This window comes from Syngnathoides biaculeatus, chromosome 12 (genome assembly GCF_019802595.1).
Source record: "Syngnathoides biaculeatus isolate LvHL_M chromosome 12, ASM1980259v1, whole genome shotgun sequence".
NCBI classification, from domain to species: Eukaryota; Metazoa; Chordata; class Actinopteri; order Syngnathiformes; family Syngnathidae; genus Syngnathoides; species Syngnathoides biaculeatus.
In genome coordinates, this window is record NC_084651.1 from 11,030,135 (window position 1) to 11,055,983 (window position 25,849).

At 41.0% G+C, this 25,849-nt stretch overlaps 1 protein-coding gene across 4 annotated transcripts in view; it reads left to right on the plus strand.

Moving 5' to 3' along the window:
- kcnma1a (potassium large conductance calcium-activated channel, subfamily M, alpha member 1a) overlaps positions 1 to 25,849 on the plus strand; it is a 194,588-nt gene that overhangs the window by 141,595 nt on the left and 27,144 nt on the right. For 3 of the 4 annotated variants that reach the window (XM_061837675.1, XM_061837676.1, XM_061837673.1), the window contains exons 17-19: positions 3,430 to 3,516; positions 3,587 to 3,663; positions 18,437 to 18,530. In XM_061837675.1, coding sequence (XP_061693659.1) covers positions 3,430 to 3,516; positions 3,587 to 3,663; positions 18,437 to 18,530 — 258 coding nt within the window. Of the gene's footprint in view, positions 1 to 3,429; positions 3,517 to 3,586; positions 3,664 to 5,085; positions 5,095 to 10,196; positions 10,371 to 14,395; positions 14,429 to 18,436; positions 18,531 to 25,849 lie in introns of all 4 variants that reach the window. The other variant, XM_061837674.1, reaches the window with a different exon arrangement.

The window sequence follows — 25,849 nt, forward strand, 5'->3', positions numbered from 1 at the left end:
ATTTAGCTAATGACCTCACACAGGTGCTTCTGATTCAGGATAATACATGGAGTGGAGGTGGACCTTTAAAGGCGGACTAACAGGTCTTTGAGGATCATTATTCTAGCTGATAGACAGTTGTTCAAATACTTATTTGCAGCTGTATCACACAAATTGTTAAAAAAAAAATCATACATTGTGATTTCTGGATTTTTAGATGATGTCTCTCACAGTGGACATGCACCTACGATGAAAATTTCAGAGCCCTCAATGATTTCTAAGTGGGATAACTTGCAATATAGCAGGGTGTTCAAATACTTATTTTCTTCACTGTATGTGTGTGTGTGTATCTTTTTTTCATCCAATTACCTCAAATCTTTGCCCAATCAAGTGCAGAGTTTTTGCACATATATAATGACAGATGTGCTGCTGATAATCTCTCGTTCTACATTATGGAGACCTGGAATTAATCCGCTGATTATATCTGCCGGCGGTGCTTAATATCATAGCATGTCTTGTCCCGCATAGGTTTATTACATCCATCCAGGGGAAAAAAAGGGCTTGGACATTTTGGATCATATTAAGTGTATCCAAAGTGAAAATTTTACATCCCTTCCCATTTGCATTCCATCACCTTCTCATGTTGTCAATGCTTCATGTGTTGCGCATGAATGTGATAAAGGGGAAGGGGGTTGAAGTGTGCAAATGTGTGTGCGTGTGTCTTGAGCAACGTTGTACATGTAAATGTGTGTGTGTGTATATATATGCATATACGCACATACACATACATATGTGTGTGCGTGCGTGCGTGTCTGGAGTAGATGTTCTCAAGTAAGGTCACTTCCTGTCAGTTTGGTGTTTGAGAAACAATCCAACTGCACAGAAGTTACTGCAACCGTCTGCATCTACGTACCCGTCCCCCATACCTGTACTGCAGTGCCCCCAATCCCCATGTCCTTTGGTATCTTTGCATGCTCTGGATATGACGCATTCACATAACGTCGGTGTCAGACTTGCCTGCCTTGTTGCTCACAATATGAGGTTTCGATGCTCTTGGAAGTTTCCATTCGCCACCGGACCAATGTAGCTGGAAAATGTCAGATTGGAGCAGCAATGTTTGTGAAAGTGATCTTAATCGGCTCATTTCTTTATTTTCACTAATGAGCATGGCTATCTCTCTGGGGGGCTATTCAATCTGAGTGAATTCTGGCTTCTATGCTATTTTAGACGATGAAAGAATGTGGACTTTGAAATCTGACCTCCCTGACTTTCACAATTTTTTTCATCAGATATGGATTCAATTGCTCCCTTGACATTTGTGATATGATGACCAGAGTGTGACAGAGCCCAGAGGAAAGATACTGCCTACTCTTCTACTTTGGAAAATCAGTATTTGAGAAGTTTAAAAAAAAAAAAAAAGGCCAAATCTGACCAATATATTGAATCTTTCTTCTGGGCTCAAGTTGTGGAGGAGTGTGACCTTCAAGGTCTGTGGATTCCGTGGTTTTTGATTTGGTTCCACACTCACATCACTGTTGACTGTTGCCCGTAGGTAACTATTAATGACTTGTGTGCGTGCGTGTGTGAGCGTGGGTCTATAATATGAGTGTTGTTTCCTCTTCGTGTCAGTCTAATTAATGGGGAATGATACAGCCATTTTCTGTACAAAAGCATTGCATCCATGACACAAAAGAGTCCCACTCACATCCTGTTGTATTTTCAGATTTTTACTGAACGTAATAATGTACATTCTCAATATTCAAATCATTTGCTGTGTTGTAATCAAATCAGGAAGCTTTTTTTTCCCCTAAAAAAGCAAATTAAATCACTAATGGGCCCAGTTCCTCTATATATATATATATTTTTTTTTTTTAAATAGAATGTGCCAATAAAAGGCAGCGCTGTTAATTTCCTTGCATCCCACTGTCCCACAATAACCCAAATTATTTTATTACAATACACATCCTTTGTTCTGTAGTCATGTCTAAGTGTCATCACAACATTTGTCCAAGTGGTGATGAGGAAAGAAATGATTAAAATCTTCTGTGGTGTCATCGTTTTGCATTCTGTCCCTCCGCATGATTAACATCTGCAAATAGCGGACAGATGATGTTGCACTCAAACCTGCTAGGAAAGTTGGAAATTACCAATCCAGAGTTTACAAGGTCCAACCTCAAAGCATTGGATGCAAGTAATGTTCTGTAAAAGTTTGACGTCGTCATTGGAGAAGTTGACCGGTAGAAATTGAGGCTTGGAGCAGTTTTCCAAAGCCTTTTCAGAAATTCCACATTACCCAGTTGTCTGGATCGCACCATCGTTTAAAAAAGGTGGCGAGTTGACGGTGAATGAAAAACAAGATAGTAAATGCGGCAAAAGGCCGCCTAATCGGAAACTAGCATCTTTGTATGCCAGGAAGAGTTTAGTGTGGGTTGTTGGTAAGACTGTAACAATACACCAAAGTCTCGATTAGATTTGTATCTTCATTTCTGACCCACAGTTTGATACACATTTATTTTTTTAAGAATATATTAAAATATTCTAATTAATGTATGTACAGTGTAAGAATATTTATTGTATATTTATATCAGATTTCCTGTGTTTCCTTCCGTGCATCACATAAATAAATTTTTGAGATAGTATCTTTGAAGGTGCAATAATATGCTTGAAGTAACTTGTGGATGCTATTTAAAAAAAAAAAAAAAAAAATTAGGGACCTTCAGCAATTAGTCTTGGACTTGTCAGCATATGATGTCCAGGTCTGTTCTCAATCGGGTTGTAAAAATGCCCCCACAATGCTGACAATGGTGCTTGGATGAGCGGGACACACAATTGGAAGAAACTTGCTAATACTTTTTTTTTTTTTTAAAAACGTACTACAGTATACATGGTCCAATGTATACTACCGCATGTAAACAGCCATACCCATTATATACAGCACACATATATTTTTTTCAAAATTAATGATCTGTAAGCCATATATAGTAAAGAGTACATATTTTTTTTTATAAAATGAGTATGGAATAATTAAATGAAAGTATTTTTGGAACCATAGTTGGTGGTATATTTATTTATTTTTTTTCAGGTGTTACAAACTTTTTTTTTTTTGCCATTTGCAGCAAGACTCGTTCCCCATCTTGGCGAATAGCAGTGTATTATTATTATTGTGCCAATTAGATCAGTTAACAAAACATTTTCGCTAACAGAAGTGGCCCACATACTTTAGTATAAAATACCAATCATGTAAATTCAATATTAAAAATGAAAATAAATAATCTCTATTTTAAATAGCACAAAAAAAAAAAATAAAACGAGTTGCAAATTTCTCCACGACTTCCTGATCAAAGTGTGTATGTACCATTCCTCTTGATTAGCATGTGATGTGGTTGCGAGCACGAGCACGGTTCCCCTAAGCTAATGAGCGCCTGGTGTCTTATGGCTCTTCCTCCTCAGCATCCTCATCAACCCGGGCAACCATGTCAAGATGCAGGAAGGAACGCTGGGCTTTTTCATCGCCAGCGACGCCAAGGAAGTAAAGAGGTGAATGCTGATGATTCCCCCGTTGGGTCTCCCGGCAATGTGTGCTCAAGATGTTGACGTGCCTTTTCAGAGCTTTTTTCTACTGTAAAGCTTGTCACGATGACATCACCGACCCGAAGCGGATCAAGAAGTGCGGCTGCAAGCGACGTGAGTAGCCTGGCCTTCACGTTGTCTCTCCTCGTTCGCTCCCCCCTTCCCTCCCTCTTCCCTTCCCTCCCGTTCCCCCAACATTCCCCGTGCGTATATCCGTCCAGCTGGCGTTTTTTAAACTCTGGTCCAATTGCGTCGCTGCTTCTCAATACTGTGGCACTGAGTGTGTTTAAAGGGGAAAAAAAAAAGTGTTCAAATGGAGTGTACACTCTCTATATATAGCATCCAGTATGATCATCACGTTTACCTTTTTTTTGTAAATACTTGCCATCCTTTAAGTTATTTATTTGATTTGACCTTTCTGTTACTCCACTATAAATAGGATAGTATATTTATAATAACAATTAACTTATTTAGAAACTTCTTTTGTACAGTATAGTATAGTATATCTATTTTTAGAAATGTATATATAGTCCATTTGAGAGACAATTTATAGAGCAAAGTAAATATATATATATATATATATTTTTTTTTACAATATTTCTTAATGCTTTTTCAAAAATGTATGCATTAATTTAATGTCAATTTTCCCAGTACAGAAATAGGTAAACCACATAAACAATTTCACACAATTAGTGTTAACAATACAATAACAAATAATACAAATAAATAAATTAATGAATAAATCACAATTAAATTTGAATTCAAATTAATAAATAAATTAAAAACCAATAGAAATTCTTTAAATTCAATCAGTGGAACATCTGAAGACCAGCATCCTTAAAGTCGTGTATTCCATTTAACAATCAAATCTAAAATTGCACTGAATGTCAGATTATGCGGACTCCAACTCTGTCCTGATACTTTTGTCCCTTCTAGCAAAGTTCAGGTAGAGTTGTTTGTTGGGAATTTTTTTACAGTGCTTTCTTAACTTATGGGAATATTAAAATATGAGATTCACGAGCCATATTTGCGATGTGAATCATTTGCACAAAGTTGTTGATTCGCTTGAATTATTTTTATGAATTGATATGAACAACAGTAAAGATTTTTATGCTTTTATGACAGTTTAGTAAGTAGGTTAAAATTTTAATGTAATTTTTTTTATGAGAACAAATTACTTTAATCTTAGAGTAACCCAGTTAGTAATACAGCAAACTACTGTAAAAGTATAATTTGCAAATTTTTTGTTCAGCCCCTATTTAGCTAAAAGTTGAGTAACAAGTACATTAGTGAGACAAAGCAGCGTTCCGAAATAGACTCACCAATTCCTACTTTTTCCGTCATCACCTAACCTTTACACACCTCGTTTAGACAATCTGTAAAGTAAAAAAACTGTTCTGTTCTGTCATATTTTGTTCTCTTCTGTTGTTTTTTTTCCCCCTCCATGTTTGACCAGTGACACACTCTTTGATGTATTTCCTCCCCTCCCTTGCTGCCATTGGAAAACACCACTTAATTTTAACTACTCACTTCTAGTGATTTATTGTGAGTAACCCCCCCCCCAAAAAAAAATGGGTGTCCGACGATCCAAAGTGTTTTTTTTTTTTTTTTACTCCTCCTCTCCTCCTCAGCAAATAGCACACTGTATCGATGTTGCATGAACCAGTGTAGCTTCTGCATCCCACTCCTCGCCTCTCATTCCGACACTGTGCTCAGACCATCAGAAAGCGAGCCTTTTCATCACTGCTCCATTCAGCTGGTGCTCTTACGAGGATTTAAACGAGCAACTGTATAGAGTGTGACCTAATGCCAAACACACTCCTCCCCCACCCCCCCCACACACACACTCAATAAAATCCAGGAAAGTGCTCAAGAAATAGCTCGCGTATGTGCGATGTACATTTAAAAGGCCGAAACGATGAACTGAGGTTTAAATCTGTCAGAGGAGGTTTCGTGTGGGGTGGGGGAAGGTTCTTCAAATCCCACCAACCAACCACCCGCCCCATAGAAAAGCACCTGGGTTTCCAAAACCCAACGAAAACAATCCGGCCTCGCCTTTAGCCCACTCACTCCAGCAGGACCTCAAGAACCCCCTTACTTTCTGTCGTTGTCTCGGGTCAGTTGCAATTGTCGTGCTCGGGGATTGCCACTAGGTGGTGGTGTCTTGCCAGGAATTGAAAGCCCACTCTTGGAAATCTGTTCAGTAGAAAAGCGTGGAGCACGTGTGTATTTCTACTGCAATCGGAAATGTATTTCCCATTTCACATAGAACTCTAATAGCAACTGTGAGCTAAGGCTGGATTTACACTATTGTTCCAATTCCCATTTACTGCCAATATATTATTTTCCATTTTGTGACTTATAGTTATCACAGCATATAAATTGAAGCACTCATCTAGATAATAATTCCAATGAACCCACAGCTACTGGTTTATCTGCCTTTTTTTTTTCCTTTGGGCCCTACATTTAAATATTTGCTGCAAGATGCCACAAGTTGGCACTAAAGTAAAAGTAATAATTGATGTCAAGGAAGTATGCTGAAGCGCTACAACTCGACAGTGATATATTTGGCCCAAAGCTATTTTTAGCCAACGCGATTGATGTTACGGAGAGTCTTCACTGAGAGACTAACTGTACAATTCTCCAAATTTAAATTGTTAATTTTAATCACAAGATATGTATTTTTTCATGGTTAATGTTGTGAAGCGGATTTGAAATAATATACAGTAAATTGTTTTGGGATCTTAACTTCTGGTGTATATGTATACTGTTTAACCAACAGTATTATTTTTATTAGGTAATACAAAATTAAAATTTTTAAAATAATATGTAAAACCCTCTTTATTGGCATGTATATACAAAACTTGGGTGTATGGTGGGCCTACCGACCCGTCACCACACAACCAAATACTTTTTTTTTCTTTTCTTTTTTAGCACTGAGACATTACGTGTGACAGACAGATCCCAACTTCAATATGCTGCATATTAAGACCATAATGAACAGAGGACCCCGACCTCACGATATTGAATGTGGGACCGTGTGTATTTATGAACATTCACCATATTTCATTGCAGTGGAACCTCAATTTAAGGGACTAATAGGATGGTGGGGGTCATCCATGAAAGCATTTGACCATCAACATGAAGCATTTTTTTCATGGGATAAAAATACCCAGTAGAGTATGAAATTATTGGAAATAATTATAAAACATTGGGAAAAGTTTTAAAATTGAGCCAAACGTACGTTGCACTGCCGTAAAAGTGCCGTGATTGCTTGTGCTTGGCAGGGCTGATAATTGTGTGCAGCTGCTGAAAGAAAGGGTTGCATTCTTGAGGCGCGAAGATACCTTGCCTCCTTTTCCCTTTTCGGTTTGGACCGAATGCCATAGTGAAGGGCTTGAGAAAGAAACAACTGTATAGTGTAACAAAATCAGTACACAATATTCACGTGAACAGCAGCTATATGATCTGAATAGGCTCATTTATAAGCTAATGTCCGTGCTCAGCCTTTGAATGGAATGTTGCCCCTGCCAACATGGGCGCCGTGCACAGTAGACATGTTAGATCTAGTCTTTATTTCTGTGACAAGAGTGGCACAACCTGTTTGTTGAAAGAAGTGGGGCTTTCGAATTCCAACAGGACACAACTGCATTTTCTGCCCATTGTCGAAGGATGTTGTTGCCGGGCCCGTTAAATCGAGGTTCCACTGTTTATGGGATCTGTTTCCGAAATGCCGGGTCCACATTTGGAAGATCTGGGGATATCTGATTTCAAGCGTACGTTTTTCTCTTTAAGATGTCTCACAAAATGGAGAAGCGTAGTGTAAATCCACCCTCAGATAGCGAAACCAGTTTGTCATCCTCCTCCAGGCAGGAACGAGTGTTCTCGTGAGAAGTCAGAAGACATTGTCGACGTGTCTGTGTCGTGTTCTCCATTGCTCCACAACCACTTACCATGTGTTCTCATTGGAACATAACATACATTGACTGTGGTCCCAGTGCCCCACCCCCACCCCCACACCAACCCCCGAGTGAAAACTCTGAAGTGCAGAAGTTCCAGCATGACCTGATAGCCTTGCTGCTCTTGTCTGCCATTTCCTCCAAACTGCTTCATAACTGTGAACAGTTATCTTTGCACTCCGCCCCCACCCCCACCTTCCGCTGTCGCTGAGACCCAAACGACATGTTTTCTGCATGTTTTCGAAGCCCACAATGCATGTACGGGATTACAACGGTCCCCGAGAACGTGCCTTTTCCATTCTCTCCTCGGCCCGAAAACGTATGACTTCAATCGGGACGTTGTTGTCGGACGCGCATCAAAGTCAAGTCAAAGATGGCCGCACGTGTCGAGGCGCCAGACGGTATTAGGCGGCTGAATGTTTGCACGTGGCCAATGAGAGAATGGGGGAGCGGGGACTGTTGGGGCACAGAGTCACAACAATCGAGAGACGCTACTCAGGGGACTTTCACTCCCGTTTCCCTCCGGGTTCAGGACTTCACACAAAGGCAGAAACTGGGTTTCACTGGCAAGAGTAGCTATATTGTATAGTAATGTAGTACAAAATAGTTTATAGTAATAGTATAAGATTAATTAAGAATTAATAATTAAAATTAATCTGTGTTAACAGGCGTACAAAAAACACTACTTGAAAGCATAATGTTTCATTCTGAGCGATTTTCAATCCTAAAATTTTTCACGTTCTGGCCAAAAAGTTATTGGTTAAACGGATGCTTCCCGTCTGGAAATCACACAAGAAAGTGGCCAAAGCCTTTTAGAGGTTGTGTGACAGGAAAAAAAAGAAGAAAGATATTCACCATTTTCATACATTTTGGAAATTATTTTTGCAGTTTCAAAGAAATGAACATTTCCAAAGTGTCCTGGTAACTTTTAGCATCATCTACCTCAGCATTCTTATTCATTATACAGTTCGAAAAGCGCATATGATTTTTGGGGCGATGAAACAAATGAAATAATTTTAATTACTTTGTCTAATTAATATAAAATAAATTAGATTAAATTACATTATTTAATGATGATAAAATAAATATATATAAATGTATTTTTCTGTACACAACCACCGGCATGCACATGCCTCACAGTTCACAGGCATATTATTATATATATATTTTATGAAATTCTGATTACTATTACAGTTCAGAGGTCACGTGTTGAAGACTTTAAACTGTCCGTAGGTGTAAACATGAGTGCGAACAATTGTTTGTTTATATGTGGGCTGTGATTGGCTGGCGACCAGTCCAAGGTGTACGCCGCCTGTGAGATAGGCACAAGCTCACCTGCAACCTAAATGTGGATATGAAAATAGATGGCTGGATAAAGAATAATAATATCTGAAATATTCCATCTATACAAAACTGTTTCTATAATACCATAATTCCCGGCCTACAGAGCGCACCTGGTTATAAGCCTCAGTACACAGAAAGAGTTTAACACTAGTGCCGCGCTAACGCTAGCTTTTTCCGTGTACCGAGGCTTATAACCAGGTGCGCTAACGCTAGTGCAGCGCTAACGCTAGCGCCACATCACCGCATAAACCGCAGGTTTGTAAGCAAGTGAAAAAAGTCGCGGCTTGTAGGCCGGAAATTACGGTAACATAACGTTTTCTTTGTATAAACCATGAGTGTTTTTATAATTACTGGAAATAATTTTTATGCAATAAGGCTTGAAAAATAAAATATAAAAAAAATATTTGGACCAAACACTTATGTAGAACAAAGAATAAATATTAGTATTTTCATACATTTATAAATTATTTAATTGAAAAACAAATGATATTGCTTCTTGTCTCAGTTCATTGATGTACAGTATAGTTTTTGTGTTTTATCTGGAAAAAGTTTTCTTTTGAGTGCTATAAACAAGCTTTGAACAACTTCAAAGCAATTTCATTATAGTCAATGCATGAAGTCCAGCGCTGTCCAAAATGCTTTCCGTTTGATTATTGATCTAATATTGTTTCAGTTAGAGGAGGAAGACTTTCAAACGTACGTCAAATTAATAGTGCACACGACGCACAAACGAGTGAGTGAAGCTTCCCTTTGGGCGTGGAACAGTGCAACTTCATTTGTGCAAACGACAGCATGAGTTGGCACGTGCGGCCCGTAGAATAGTGCCGTGCCTTTTTTTGGACAGAGGCGCTGTGGTAGCGCTGCTGCATGATGGGATACAGGTACGTGCTCCGCTCTTCTCTTCAGACCCCACCGGTTTGCAGGATGTCAATGTAAAATGTATGACAGGTTTGCTGCTGAAGACATTGCTCATGCCTCTACCCCTTCTTCCCCCGTTGAATGCCTCCCCCCCTGTTTCTCCTCAACCCTTTCCCCCACTCTTATGGTTTTGCCTTTTTGACCTGTTTCGGCCTTAGCACGCAGCTTGACCCCCTGAACCACGCCGATTGATATGTCTGCAGCTTGACTTTGACGAGCTGAGCCAAAAGTCACAAGAATAATAATTTTTGTAAGGTGAACTTGACTAAATTCGACTTGTTTATTCCACGTCCGGGGGCTCAAGTCTGCTAAGGCCTGCACATTCTGATGAAGTGACCTTCCGACTTCTTCCCTGGATGAATAGTTTCTCCTCTTGCCATTAACCTGCTGCTTCTCCTCTCCTCTCATCCTGACACGTGACTGTAGCCAAGATGTCCGTCTACAAGCGAATGAAACTGGCATGTTGTTTTGATTGCGGCCGTTCAGACCGAGACTGCTCTTGCATGTCAGGCAGTGTACATAGTAACATGGACACCCTTCAGAGGGCCTACCCACTTTCCTCTGTGTCTGTTCATGATTGCGCAACCACGTTACGTGCCTGTAAGTGATACCGCCCAACACATGCTGTTACATGTTGTCTGTGACGTGAGCTTCCATGTGTGGCGTTACCTTGCGCTACCGCTACCGTGATGTGTAACTGTGACGTTGTCCTTGTGCTGTGGTTTCATCTGGATTTATGACAATATTCACTTTTCTTTTTCATGTCAATCATTGTTTTTCTGGTTATTTGTACAGCTAGCTTGCTAACAGTGTCTATCTATCTATCTATCTATCTATCTATCTATCTATCTATCTATCTATCTATCTATCTATCTATCTATATCTATCTATCTATCTATCTATCTATCTATCTATCTATCTATCTATCTATCTTTTTACTAAGCTCTATTATTACATATATGTTAAAACTATTTGTGTAGCTAACGAGCCAGCAGTGGCAAACTGTGTGTGAGTGTGTGTCTGTCTTGTCTAACAGTACTTCTCATTCGTCTATGAAATGCTATTTCCTAGCCTATATTGTAGCTAGCTAGCAGTCGCTAGCTTTATTTCTGTCTCCTTTCTTTGGTCCATTTTTTCTTACATGCAAGCTAGCAGTCTATATCTATGTACATTTTTATTTTACTGTCCTTTTCCATCTTCCTCGTGCATTTATCATTACCATTTGGTTTCATTCAGTGTATATCGTCTGTTTTGATGGGTGCGTAGTGCTGTGGCTCTGTGCTGCTGCTGTATTGTACACTACTATAGGTGGCCAGCCAGCTATATCGCATGCTGCATTTCCTCATGCAGTTGTGTGAGAATATTCATTACTGGAGATTGGCTGTTGTGTTTTTTATGTTTTTTTTTTGTTTTTTTTTTTTTTTGACTAAGGTAAGATGTGTGTCCTTAAAAAGTGGACCTGTTGTTTCATTCTACAGAATACTACCGCAATTTTTCTTTTGTTATTGTCATGCACTATTTATTTGGTTTGGTAGCCCCTAAATAACTTATTTTTTCAAGTTTATATTTTCGTTACAGTTAGCAGTTTTTATTTCATGTTTTTGTTAAGTTTTAGGGAAGTAAAATGATTGGCCCCAATTTGCTATTCTCACAGATCACATTTGGTTCACACTGTCTATCTCCGTGTTTTAACAATATGACCGTCAGAAAGAGAACACGAGTAGAAAACGCTAAACTGAAGAAGAAGAAAAAAGATGCTAGCTCAATAGAAACAATGTGGGCGAATCGCCTCCTTGTCGTTCTCGAGAGGGATGAAACTAGTAAATTGTCTGTCAATTAGACATGGCAGGGGTAGGCCCTGCTATCAAAGCCCAGGCCTCCGACGTGCAGATCTGATTTCCTCCTTAGCATTCTCCCGACATCAGCCGACTCAGCCTAGATTAATGTCAAACGTGCCATGATGAGTTTAGTTTGGCCCCGTGTACTTCGGCACTGCGCTCGTATCCCTCGGTACCAATTACTAGCCATTACATGGTTACTGATCTCACTTCTCCCTCGAGCCCCCTGTAGGATTTCAGGAAAGCCTCCCTTTCCTTGGATTTCTTTCCCCTCTCTTTTAAGGACGACTTTGTCTTGAACAAAGTGAGTTTTAGCGAAGGCGTGCTTGTCAAGTTGAGGATTACTGGATTTCCTCTCACCGTTTCCTGTTCTTCATCCTGCGACCAGATAAGACATCTTTATATGTGATGACTCCATGATTTCTTGTGCATCTGGACTAGATTTTTTCGCTGGAAAACTATTATTGCTAGCAGATTTGAGACAAATTTGTGGATACACAAGCTAAGTCACTGTGGGGTACCATACTCGACAGCCCTGCGATTTTTGGGGGTTGCCACTTTTTTGGACTGAAGGCCATTAATTCACCGGTATTAGCTTGTTCTTCGTCACTACTAGTTTCCCTCGTACTGCTAGACATGCTGGAAGAGAGTATGGCTGAAGTGGACAAAATGCACAACAACAAAAATGGAAATACTAAAAGAAATTTGAGACCCAAGAACTGAATATTTTAAAGGCAAGTCTGTGAAAAACATCAGACTCAAAAACTGACGTTTATGACGGTCCTAACGTCCAAGAATTTTGAAGTTACGGAGTGCAGGTGGTGTAAGAAATTCATCACCTCAAAAAAGGGGGTATGCTTACTGATTTTTTTTTTAATTCATAACAGTTTATTTATTTTTATTCTTATAGAATTTACTGTAATTATGAGTTTACTACAGCGTTACCTTGGGCGTGTAAAAGGGAACATTACATTCAGACTCACTGTATGTACAGTACGTAACCGAAGGATCCACTGCAATTGATCAGCAGAAAACAAACATTCTTCCATATTTTAACGACAGAAGGTTGGGAAGTCTTGTGTACTGAATTCTGTCAACAACATGTCATTCATTGCAGTTGTGACCTCGCCACCAAATGGTGCAATACGAAAGGAGGTGATATCATGAAAAGTCTGGATGAGGACCAATCGGTTGGCTTGATCCATGGGTTTTCTGTGACCTTCCATTGGGGCGTATACCAACACGCATCTTCCCCCTCTCTCTCCCTGTGAATCTGCATCTCATTGCTGGAGACCTTATCTCTTCTGACACCAAAATTATGTTTTCATTTTCCCGGGCCTGCTGGTCTGTCACCAAACCTGCCCTGACAGCTCCTGTCCACCAGGCAGACTCTGAACAAACCACCCCTCCCGCTCTACCCTCTGTCCGGCGCTGTCTCGCTATGCCCCAGATGCGAGCCAGTTAGTCCGCCGCCTTGGTGGCGAGGGCAAATCGCTAGAGACAGATGCCAGGGCTGCTGTGGGTTCCTGTATGAGGATCTGTGTCAGGGCCAGCCTTGGGCTCTCAGCGTGACCTTTAGTGATGGAAGAGACTCTTGAGTCGAGAGTGTCAGCAGTGCCCAGTCAAGTTAAAGCGCCCACCATGTTTGTTCAGTGCCTCTTGAGTCAGGGTCACATACGATTGCATTACCAGTTCACAGTGACGTAACATTTGGAACGCATGGTGAGCTGATGACAGATGAGTCGAATTTAGCATGCTAAACACGAGCATCGGAACCAAGACAGATCTGGCATTTGCTTTTTACGCAAAATCCAGCAAAGGTTAAACATTGGCGGGTTTTAAACGGTGACATCCCGCCATTCTGGAATCAGACAAATGCGGGACAACGTAGCGACGTAGTTTATGCCAGAAAGGGGGAACTGCTTCAAGAAATTTCACACCTTTGTCCCAGTATTACAGCTTTCACCATTTATACAGACCCATCCTTCCTCTAATATTATCGCGGAAGGCGGATTATCGCCTCATGTTTCATATCAATGCAGGTTATACACAATGGTTTTCAAAGGGTGGGAGAAGGGGGAGGCAGTTTTAGGAAATCCATTTTTAAATTAAATTAGGGATGGGCATCATAACCAAATATTTTGTCACTTGTGTGGAATTGATTTTTGTCAATTCACTCAACAATTTTGCTGTCCACAGAAGGATACATATTGGACTGATTTCATAAACTAATGTATAAACTACATGCATGATTGAAATAAGGTTACCTTAGTGTGTGTGTGTATGCCTGTGCGGGGGGATTATCTTAAAAATTACGTAAATTAGTATCAAATTTCCCCAAAGAAATTTCAACAAATGCCCATCTCTAAAATATAATCTTTTTCTGACAGACTGCAAGTTTGTTCATTGTCTTGCATTATTCCACAGATTTCATAACATTTATCATTTTGAAGTGTTTTCTAATTGTTTACATCAGTACTTGGTACGTTCAAAATGTTCTATTTAGCTCTTTCCATCTCATCGTAGGTGTACATTCTTAAAGCACAGCTCATCTTGAGAGTGAACAAATCTTTTTTTTTTTTTTGAATGTGCCACATTCCACAAATCATCCCCATCGTTTTTCCATCATTCCCCATGAATTCCCATTCCTCCGTTGTATACATTTGTGCTTGTCACTTGATTTCCATGCCGCACTCTTACGTTGATGTCTCTTATTTCCTAATGTGTGCTTCATGGCATCCTTTCTCCCCCCGTGTGACCTGCCACTTGTCTTTGCATTCTCCTCAGCCAAATATAAGTATAATGGATATGTCAGATCACGTAAGTGTGCTTCTCTGTCCTTCCCCGTTCTGCTCGATTGGCCCTTCTTTAATGTAACACGATTAGTACTGATGGTTTCATTGTTGTCTAGCATGTAACCTTCTCGTCTTGTGACTTTAAGACTCAATGTTTATTCTAACAAGTGTTGCCATAAGTATAACTGAAAACGCTTTAATCATAAAAAATATTTATATACAGACTGTAGATTGCAGATCATTTTTAAAAATCCTGTTTTTTTATTGTATAAAAAATGGATTTCTGTTAAATAATGATAACTTGTAGTTCCATGAAACATTCTTTTGTTTGTTTATTTATTTATTTTTGTATTGTGCTGCATGTAGCAGCAGATGGCGCTACAACACCAGGGAACAGTGGAAGCCAAAAAGAGACTGGTGTTCGATTCAAAGCTGATTGCAATTTAGGTAAATAATTGTTACTTCTGGTTAAGAATCAAAGAATATAGTGTGACATATAAGTTCATGTATAATTGAATTTGACATTTTGTTCATTTTATATATCAGCATATTGCTATCTAAGATGTTTACCCTTGAAGTGCAGTCTGCTTTAATCATCCGCGGCAATCCAATAATATCAATTTGATTTTTTTTTTTTTTTTTAGCTTAACTGTAACAAAAGCCTAGACAAAGGGGAAGGGTGGGAATAGCTTTCTTTTGGTGCAGGCGCAGTGCAGTTGAACGCAATGCCATTCCACAGCCAACCCGATAAAGACAAAAGCCAGCTTCCCTCACGTGCTAAAGTAAACATTTTCCGTTGTACTTCATCCGTTTGCAGTAGCGTCATGTGATTAGCATTTCGGGAAGGGACAGTTGCCGTCTGGCTTGTTCGGAAAGCACAGTGGAGCTGCCAGGGCGGCTGAGCGTGCTCTAATGCTGTACATGTTTGACAAGGGCCAGATGAATCCAGGAGCTATCGGTGGCGCCCCGTAAATCAAGGAGGCAGCTGACTGCTGGGATAAACGTCTGTTTATCGCCCGGGGCCACCCAAGCATGCTCTGTCCTCCAAAAGGACCAACCAGCCACCCTCTCACCCAAGGCAGGAAAAGGCCTCTCTTGGACGACTTTATAAGCACAGATTCGACTCGTCTCCCTGACTCGCTTTCCTGTAGAGAGCCTTGACCTCTTTAGTACATGCAATTGTGTGTCGAGTGTGTGACAATTTATTGTCATATTAAAGCAAACAGGATGCCACAAGACACGGTGGGCGAGAGGGGGGACTGAAGCTGTGCCCACTTTTAATCCAAAGTGAACGAATGGTTTTAGATGAGTGCGATCATAAATTATTAGTTGACGTTGTGTGTGATGACATGACAAAACATCTGAAGGGATTCAACTGACTTAAGCCGGGCTGCGTTTCTCCTGTGCTTTGTTCCTACCAAGGTCTTGTAATTAATTCATGTTTGTCACAAATTCAAAATAAATGCAGGCGAGGCGGATGACAAGACGATTGGGGATGCGAAATAACAAAGCAGTGACCGTGCTTTCATTGTTTATTTTCAGTTTAAAAAAAAAAAAAACTAAAATAAATGCCCTCTGTACGTACGTTATTCTTTATTCTTAGACACATGAACCTTGTCAGATAGTTAAACTTTTTTATTTTTTTATCAATTGAATTATCTCTGAAATCCCCGATATGTGACAATATGGTTACATGAATAAACCATGTAAATGTGTTCATTTATATTTGCTCATGTAAAAGCAGCTTCTCTTACACTTTGTATTCTTCATTGTTTGACAGTAATGGATGACGTTAGACCGTCTTTTCAAAACCGATCGGTTAAAACCAGCGGCTGCCCTCCCACTGCCATCACCTCAAACGCTTTCTCGCACAACGCCCTGCAAAGCAACCAGGACGCCTCGGTTAAGCCAGGCGCCGCCAACGTCCCCCTTGTTAATAACCGTAAAGGAAGCCTGCTTCCCACGGGGCCGGCGCCTGCGGCTCGCCATTCCAAACTGCGCCTCAGTATCTCGGTGCCAGAAGACGCCAGATCCTTGGCGGAGAGTCGGCTGAACCGGGCCCGCAGTCTGCCGGTGAAATACCGCTACCACCCCAGTAATGCCATGCTGCACAGTCACAGTAGCCACTGTAGGTTGCCCCCTTTGCGGGATGCATCAGTCAGTAGCCTGCCTGTGCTGTTTGCTGCATGCTGGCTGCTTTTCTTGTCCTCCTCGCTTCTTTGAAGGGATTTGCTTGCCGGTGCACTGGATGGTGCTGTTTTAGCAGCGATCAGGCTGAGGGGTCGTGAGTAGCCCGTAGCTTGGGTGTTGGGTTACATGTTGCGACTTGCTATGTACTAGGGATGGGCAGTCAAAGAACTATCCTTGATTGCTGTTTGGGAAAAAAAGAACATTTATCAATTATTGTTTTTAGATCTTTCTCTTTTTCTCGTTTCTCGTTATTCCAACGTTGTTTGCGCTAAAGAAAACCCATCAGATTGGCACAAAGTATAGGTGGAAAACCAAAGTGTAGCCCGAGGCTCAGAGCTTAACTTTGCACAAAGCCAAAATAAAATAACTCCAGCTGATTGATTTTTGTCGAGGAGTATGTGCTAGAGGGGATGCAGACATAGTAAGATCCTCACTTGGCCACCTTTGGGAACCTCACTCCATTCACGTATTTAGAGTTGAAAATGGTCCCAGACAAAAATCTTTCAATTTTCTTGTTATTTCTCTGTTGGAGTTCGTTTAGGCAGTAAACTGATTTTGGTCTGAAATAAGTGTCCCCTCCTTGCTGGGGGCTTCCAACAAGTGGAATCCATTACGACGAGCACTTGTAACCTTTTTGCAAAAAAGCATTTCATCCTGCCCATTCTTAGTATGTACTAGCTTGATATCTTTTTGTGTGGTCCAGCCTAACTGACTACTACATGGTTAACAAGTGGAAAGTTGATTTGAAATCAGCAGCAACAGATGACACAAAATAAGTTGGAAAAAAAACACACACACACACGGACAAAGTAGAGGAGGTAGAAATGGTGTGGGATTCCATTTTTGGGGGGAATTGCCAGGCTTAATTTGTGTCCTCTAATTTGCACTAATAGTACGTGGTTTTATTGATTTCTAACTAAAGGATTAATACGGGTGTGCAGTGGTGCATCTAGTCTTAAGTGTCTTAAACGCAGACAGTACCGAAGATCAGACTAGTGGTGGGCCTGACGTCACTCCAGCTGCTCTTCCTTGTCCTTTCAGTCTGGGAAACTCTCGCAAAGTGCTTACGACTAAAGTGTCAACCCCCCAAAATTGAATATTTAATCTTACGCGGATCATTAATTTCCAAGCTAGTCCTGACCTTCGTCTGCTGGAGGGTTATTTGTCCTTACTAGCCGCTTCTGACATGTCGTGCTCACTAATTCATCCCTCCTTCCTGTTAGCGTGTCCTTCATAATGTCTGTGGAGTGTTCTCTTGGCATGGAGGTAGACCAGTAGAAGAGCCATTTTCTGCGCTAGAACTGGAGTAATGGGCCGGATAGGCTTTTTCGTAATAGTTCCAAAATCGAGCCACCATAAGCTCCATCTCCATAACCTCTATTTACTGTATCTCATTGTCATTGCTTTTGCCCACGACCTACTGACAATGACAAGCTCTACCTTCTCATGGCAATTAATGGCGTAGGTTGGCATTGTCACTCTGATGCAGACTGCTAGCGCTCCAATAACAGTACCAGGTGTACACAAAGAATGCAGTAATGCCAAAACCAAAAAAAAAATAAAGGAAAAGAACTGGAGGCCCAACATCCCTTCGTGATTTTCATCTCATCGGTTGGTTTTTCTCCGAGGTTGTCTCCTGCCTTAAAGATTCCCCCATTACTAATAATCTATCTTGATTTCCTCCACGTTATTAATTTTTTTTGCTTTGTTTCTGTTCACTTTTGTTGTGTTTGCTATGATTGAGTGTTGAGGATTTATTTGTTTATTATTATTCCCGTCAGGTCCAGCTCACTTCCCCATCCGTCTCTGTCTCTGTTCTGACACTGTGTGCGTGTGTTTGCAGTCGAAGACGAGCATCCGTCAACGCTCTCGCCCAAAAAAAAGCAGCGCAACGGAGGGATGCGGAACTCGCCCAACTGCTCTCCCAAAATGATGAGGTAAGAAACGCTTGCATTCGCCTCAGCGCCTTCAAACGGGGAGGAAGACGTGCAGGGGAATGGAGAGACAGCAGACACTTCAGAGGTGATGCTGCTGATGGTGGGCGTTTGGATGGTTGGTAGGCATGCGTTGGGTGGGGGGAGGGGGTGGGGGGCACAGAAGAGGAAGGGAAAGGTGCCCTGTTAGGCTGAGGCTGTTTAGGGTGGCACGCTGTCAGCTGTTAATGACAGGGCTGAAATAATATTTCTGTCACAAAAAGACGCCAGCAAGGAGTCGTTTGAAATGCACAAGCCCCCCTTGGCTGCCTTTAAAGTCCCAGCTGTCACCTCCTACGGTCGTGTCTACGTGTAGCCCTTAAACAATGCTGACACTAATGACACCGGCGGCCAATCAGAAGAACCTGCAAAGTTACTTTGCCCCGAGGCTACCTCTCTATTGTGGGAACCCCTGCGAGTACTGTTTCTGGTACTTAATGGCCATATGCGAGCTGTATCACCGCCATCAAATATGAATTAAAATATTACCTTCCTTTTATCCTGTCTTGTGCTATGAAATTGCTCCTAATTGATTTTGAAAGATAAAAGGGGGTAAGGTATTCATGCTACAAGGCGGGGGTTAGCCTGATGACAACGTGGAAAAACACGGCGAGGCCACGGTGGCAAAGATCTAACAGGACAGGAACACTCATAGCTATACTGGCTGTGTCTTAACGAGTTTGAGTGGAGGGTGTGTGGTTCAAGACATTTGACAAGTTGTCAGTATTAAGTAAAAGTGCGCACACTATAAAAGTATACACTCTTCACAATTGAACGAGGCCCAATACCAAAATGACTATCAAATAATAATTCCAATAACAAAAACGTTCCATTGACAAAGATAACAATGGTCAGGGTCACCGTCACAGATAAATTCCCCATTCTGCCATACATTTCCTAACTACTGCAGGGCAGAATCGGGAAGCAAAATTCATGGTACGCAAGGCGGTCACTTCCTATAGGAATTTTATTTTCTAAATAAAAACAGTTCCAGTCTTTCCTGGCTATTTACGGTTTTTTCAGGGGTTAATTCATTCCAGATAGTCAGAGTAAAATTGAATTGTACAAAATCCGAAGCAATATTTCCCACAGGACATAATATGAATCCAATTAATCCGTTCCAGACACCCAAGAATATGAACTAAAAATAAATCCAGTCTTCATATGGAGAATATTTATAGCGTTACATGCAAATACTGTGAAGAAAATATAACTCATCAATTAACATTAAAGTTTTGATGGCGTACACAGCGAGGAGGGGAGAGAGGGGAGTCATTTTTGACTTCTTCATTGTATTGTTTTTCCTGCTTTCTTTGTGGATTAATGGTTGGGACTTTGAACCTTGTAGGCTTAGGAAGGGTTCAACAGATGGCAAGCTTTTATGAAAAACTCAAGCGCAAACAACAAGCCTCCTGGTCATCTTGCCAGCACTCAAGTAGGGGTAAAGTTGGCATAAGATCCTGTCAAAAATCAGGCCTTTAAAAAAAACATGCCGGTATATGAACACCCCCCCCCCCCCATTTTGGAGGCTTGTGTAGAGTTGGACTATTTTTAATATATATATATTTTTTTGAGTGCAATGTTAAAAAAAAAAATGTGGTCCCACAGAGTGTGGTAAATTATTACACCGAATGCTTTTATTTTGAAGGTCTGACTTTTGATGGGATGTTTTACACGGGTGTGGTAGAGCAGACTGGCAGTGGTATTGCCTTCAGTTGTTAATTAAAAAGTTTTCATTGTTGAATACTGCTTTCCGTCTGTTGAACCATTTATATACTACTTGTACAACTTTTAAATGCTTTGGAAGAACGCGTATCGACTGTGGGAAGTGAATTTCCAAGTCGTGTTTGTTTTTGTACGAAAACCGAGTGTATATATAAAAACCAGGACAAAACTTTGATGAAAACTAAATAGTAAAAAAACTAGGACATTCAAAAACTTTACTGTATTTATACTTTACTATATTTGCTGAAATAGTATCCAGCCCTCTATTAGACACAGACATTAAATCGTAACTGCAGAGGCCATTTGAATCCTGTTGCCAGCCAAAACAGCAGCATTTCCTGGAAGCAAGTTGGCTAGCAACAGGGTTCAAATGGGCTCTGGCAAGTTGAATTAGATAAAATGTTTTTTAAACACCACTCCATATGTCGCAATAAAGTTCAACAATAGTTGGATTTCGTTAAAGATAAAGCTCAAATCAAGAATGATTGTTTGCTTTATATTTTAGTTTGGACAAAGCTCTCTTGTAGGTTTTTCTCCCTTAGGCACCATCCCTCCCACTATGTGTTTTATTTTATTTTTTCCTAATTTATCGTACTTGTGGGCCTCCCCCTCAGTTCTCCATTAAACAAGCACTTAATAAGCCGCCACACTTGCCAAACCCATTCGGCAAACACAAGAGTGGTAGCCGTCAGAGTATCGTTAGAGATGCCCTTGCTCAGACGGAGAAGGCTGCAACAAAAACAACTTTAGCCTGGCAGGGTTCCAGCAAAGTTTGTTTAGTTTGCCTAAATTTCAGCACTAAACCCTTTATTTGTTTTCCTCTTTGGCTTTCAAGATGGTCCCCTTTTGCCATGTAATATACGATATGCCTCCTGGCTTTGATCTCGCAGCGATAATCATTTGCGCGAGCGAGTTACTTTCTCAGTTTGCAAGCGGCTTCAAAGCAGCGTTAAAGTTTTCTCTGCTTTAGGGATGCTTCGGTGTTCTGAAGGCTCTTGGGTACTGCCATGACAGGTCCTCTGTTATAGGTGTAGATGTTTTCTCCGAGTCTTAGCCCACAGCACAGCATCAAATTACCCATCACAGCCCAAACAACCCCCTTTCCCACAGCTGCCCCTGTCAACATATAACAGCATTTATATTAAACAGTTGCGCTTTACAAGGTGGGTTTTATGCACAATGAAAAGTGATTGTCTGAGGTAGCCTTAGGGATGCTTTACTCTACAAGCAAGGAAAGAGGAGGAGTGGCGGTGGGATGCAGCGAGAGAGCCAGCGTACGTAGCGAGTATGGTTTTTACAGGACTCGCCGCCCGAAGGCCTTTGTAAATAAATAATGATCAACAGATTGGCTGTGGGCTTTTGAAAAGCACGCCTTTGTCAGTTTGCATGATGGGGAAAATTTTCAAAGCGCGAGGCTGCCTTGGTAGTCTGGCAAGGAGGCATTGAGGGAGCGAGCAAACCCATCCCCAGTTTGTGACTGCCGAGTGTTGCGCCGGAACGCGTCGACTGTTTGAAACGCATGCTGAAGAATGGCGGGAGGCGTACTATAAAGGAAATACTTGTCCTATATAAATTCCTCTCTCATGAAATATTGTGTTCGGCGAGGGAAAAGCAGTCCAAATCGATTCATTGCCAAAAAGATTATTTCTTAGGGCAAAAACTACTTGAACTGGAATGATTGCACATCAACTCCAAGGCCATGCAAAGTTAGTTTGTTTCAGGCAAATTGATCACCCGTGCATTCTACGAGCCGCTTATCCTGACAAGGGTCGCGAAAGTGCCACAGCCTATCCAAGGTATCTTTGGGCAGGAGGCAGTGTATACCCAGAAGTGGGTGCCGTCCAATCGCAGTCAGGGAAATCATATGAATCAATGCAGATGCTGAAGCTTTTACAGGATAATATTATTTAAACATGATAGCTGATGAGAAGAATAATAGAATGCTTGACATTTGAAGGTCTTTGTCCAAAAAACATCCAGGTTTCAGACCATAAAAGGACTAAGGAAGTGCCAGCTAGCCCTTTTCAAGTTGAAATACACAAACTTTACATTTAACGTTTTAAATTTCAAAACACAGCATTAATCCCAGCAACATTCAAAACAAGACAACTTGGGGTGGGGAGCAACTGTTTCAAACCTCAAAACCAATGAAAATGAGACATTTTCATCCCTCAAAACATGACAAGTCAAACTCGACAAACATTCAAAGATAGAAAACATTAAAAGCAAGCAATTTCCATCACCTCCCCCACATCGTAGAATGCTTCCCCCCCCCCGCACTTTGTCCACTATTGATGCACTTTTCACACGTCACAGATAAATTCCCCCTTCTGCAATACATTTCCTGTGTACATCATCACAATTCAACCACTTTTCAAACCTAAAATACATCCATCCATCTATTATACATAACATGAACATTTTCAAGCCTAAAAGTACATTTACCACTCAAAACCAGGAAAATTCAAGCACTTTTTAACGCTAAAAAAAAACATTTTTTTAAAATGAACAAAACATGAGCATTCCAGCACTTTCTCTCCCAATGTGGTAGAATCCTTAACATTTTTAGCACTCTGGCCAAACACCTACTTTTCTGAGTTTCAAACATGTCTGAGAACCCTGCATTTTTTTTTTTTTTTTATTATCTTAAACTGAAAACTTCTTAAATGTAGAATTTCTGGTGAAGGCCTTAATTTCAACTAAGATAGAAGTCTCTTCCTAGCCAGCTTCCTTCCATATATCCAAAGCATGCAAATTAGATTCAGTGAAGATCCTAACTTGTCCTTGGTGTGATAAGCCTCTGCTCTCCTATTTAAAAACCATACATTTATCACATTTGAGATGACCTGGCCATGTCGCTGTTATTCATGTCCCAGAAACCTATTCAATGTGCCACCTCGCTAACGAGGTGTGCATCGTCACTGCGGCATTAACACCATCTTCGCGAGCATTTGTGACGCGGCACATCCAAATCGCAAAAACAGTGTCATCTGGAGCTGATATCCTCTGGGCGTGGCGCCGCTGTCTGCTCCGCCGGAGCCCGGTGGAAGGTTCAAGCTGAGGCAGGGATAAGGCAGAGGGGGAGGATGATGAGGAGGTGTGTGGCGTCAGTGACAGGCTGCCAGTCACGGCGCTGACAGCCGGGTGAAAGATAGCTGTCTTGACACACAGGAAGAGAGCGAGAGAGAGAGAGAGAGAGAGAGAGAGAGAGAGAGAGGTGGAGGCATGCGCCAGTCAGCCCCAGTGAGGAGGCGATCTATGCCGAGCAGATTGAAGTGACGGCGACGGCGGCGGCAGTTGATTGGCGCAACGCGCGGCTCCAAATGAAAGATTCAGGCTGAGTGTAAAAACACTAAATGCTGTCAGTGTTATTATCACCTGCACTAACTGATAGAGGGAAGCAGTGAGGCGGGTGGCTAATTGACAGCTCCCCCCCCCCCGCCCCTTCTTTTTTTGCTACTTTCCTGCAACCCAAATGTAGAGTGAAGAAAGCATTGCCATCAAAGCTTTGTCAGTGAATGACAGCGATGATGGGTGATCGCGGGAGTGAGGATACTGAGAGAGATGTATGTCAAATTCCCGAGCTGTTTCCCCATATATTCTTCAAACGTATGCCTTGACTTCCCCGTTGAGTTGAATATACAGTATATGGATGAATATTGAACAACTTCAGCTTGAAATATACATTCTCAAATATTCATTTTATTTAGGGGACTTTAACCCTTTATAACTCAGAGCTGTCGCACTCATGCATACAAAGTGTAATTTTTGCGCACCATTATGAATCATCAATAGCGAAACCTTATCACATTGCAGTGGCAATTTGCAAAAAGAAAAAAGATAAGAGTGAAAGGTGTGAAGTTTTTCTGCGTACTTTGATTATACAAAAGTTTATTGGTTGGACAAATGTGAAAAACAAAAACTATAAATTGCATTTTCCAAACAGAAATCTCAAGATTAAGGATCGCTTTAGTTTAACATACATAATATGGAAATCCATAACTAATTGCTACCCACCATCAAAAAAAAGTTTAAAATTGGTCGTAGATGGAACAAAAAAAAGCAAAGCCCCGGATGAAGCTCCCTAAATCACTTCATCATAGTTTCTTGGCACCAAAATGCCACAAGATGGCATCAGAACAGTTTTGGGGTTTTTTTTCCCCTCAAATGGCGCTTTGGACTGAGTACAAATAGTGACTTTTTCAGTAGATAAAAGTTCTGAGAATATGCCAGGGAACACTGAAAATGCGTGTTCCAAAATAGCACTTTTGATAGTTTTCACTGATTTTTTTTTTTTTAATGCTTGTTTTTTTTGAACATTTGCCAAATTACGATTATTTAAGGGGACAGATGATAATTCCAATCATTTTCAAATAGGAATATCCACTGGCAAATTCGACACAGCCAAAATGGGCGGTAAATTTAAAAAACAAAACAAAACAAAAAAGTGTCAAACTTTTCCATGGCTGGTTCCCACGAGTATTAACAATTAATACAATTAATAACAAGAAAAAATAGCGTTCGTATGATTATGCATTACAGCTGTATGCTGTTTCTGCCCTATATTCCGAGTCAGTGTTGTGGATGAAAATGTCTGGATTGTCTTTGTAGCAACTGTGAGAAGACGTCTTGTAGAATAAACGCAAGAGCAGCGGCGGCGTTAAAGCGGGACTGACAGGAACCCTTTCATGGTCAGTGTTACACTGGATAAAACTCAGCGCCCCATTGCTGTGGATTCGCCCGCATGCTTGTGACACACTGCTGAAACATTCATGGCCGTCAGATGGGGAGGTGGAATTTGATTGGGCAAAGGCTTGAAATATTTAAAATGGGCGCCTGTTGGCGCCTTTTACTGTTTGCACGGTGTGGCATCAGGAGTGGGAAAGAGAGGCTAAAAGCTGGTAATTGGCGCTGTGTTGTGCGGCGTGTCACTCTGTAACGTTCAAGTTGTGCCGCTCTTCTCACTGCCGCTGCGAGCGCCTTTGAGCTTCCTGATGACTTGACATCAAGTACCAGATGGAGAAATTGCAATTCCCTTAGAAATTGCGTGCCTGCGCTGAGAAAGGCTGCCGCCGAGGCAGAGTGCCAAAAAAGGAATTAATAAAATCTAACTCTGATGAATAGATCACTGCATATCATAGCAATCCCCAAATACAACACAACCATGCCCCCTCGGAGTTGCGAGCTACATAGAAAATTTGATTCAATTCATCCGACTCATCCGACAAATTTCCTATTATGTGTAAAAAAAAACCCAAAAAAAAAACGGTTTGACTGGCCACAACTCATAATCCTCAACACAGGGTTTTATTAACAACTCGAGGCCATCCCGTTATAATTGGTAACACCAATGCAACATCGGCATAACAAGTCGTGTCAACAATTACATCTAGAGACTAAAACAGACCGGTATAATAACATTTTCAACACGTTTTGTGCCCACATTCTGGTTTATTTAGCACTCACACTCAATAAACAAGCACAAAATAGTGAGTGGACCTGCTGAATAAACCACCATGGGGCCAAAGAAAGTACAGTGAAACTGGTGTGCTTTATTT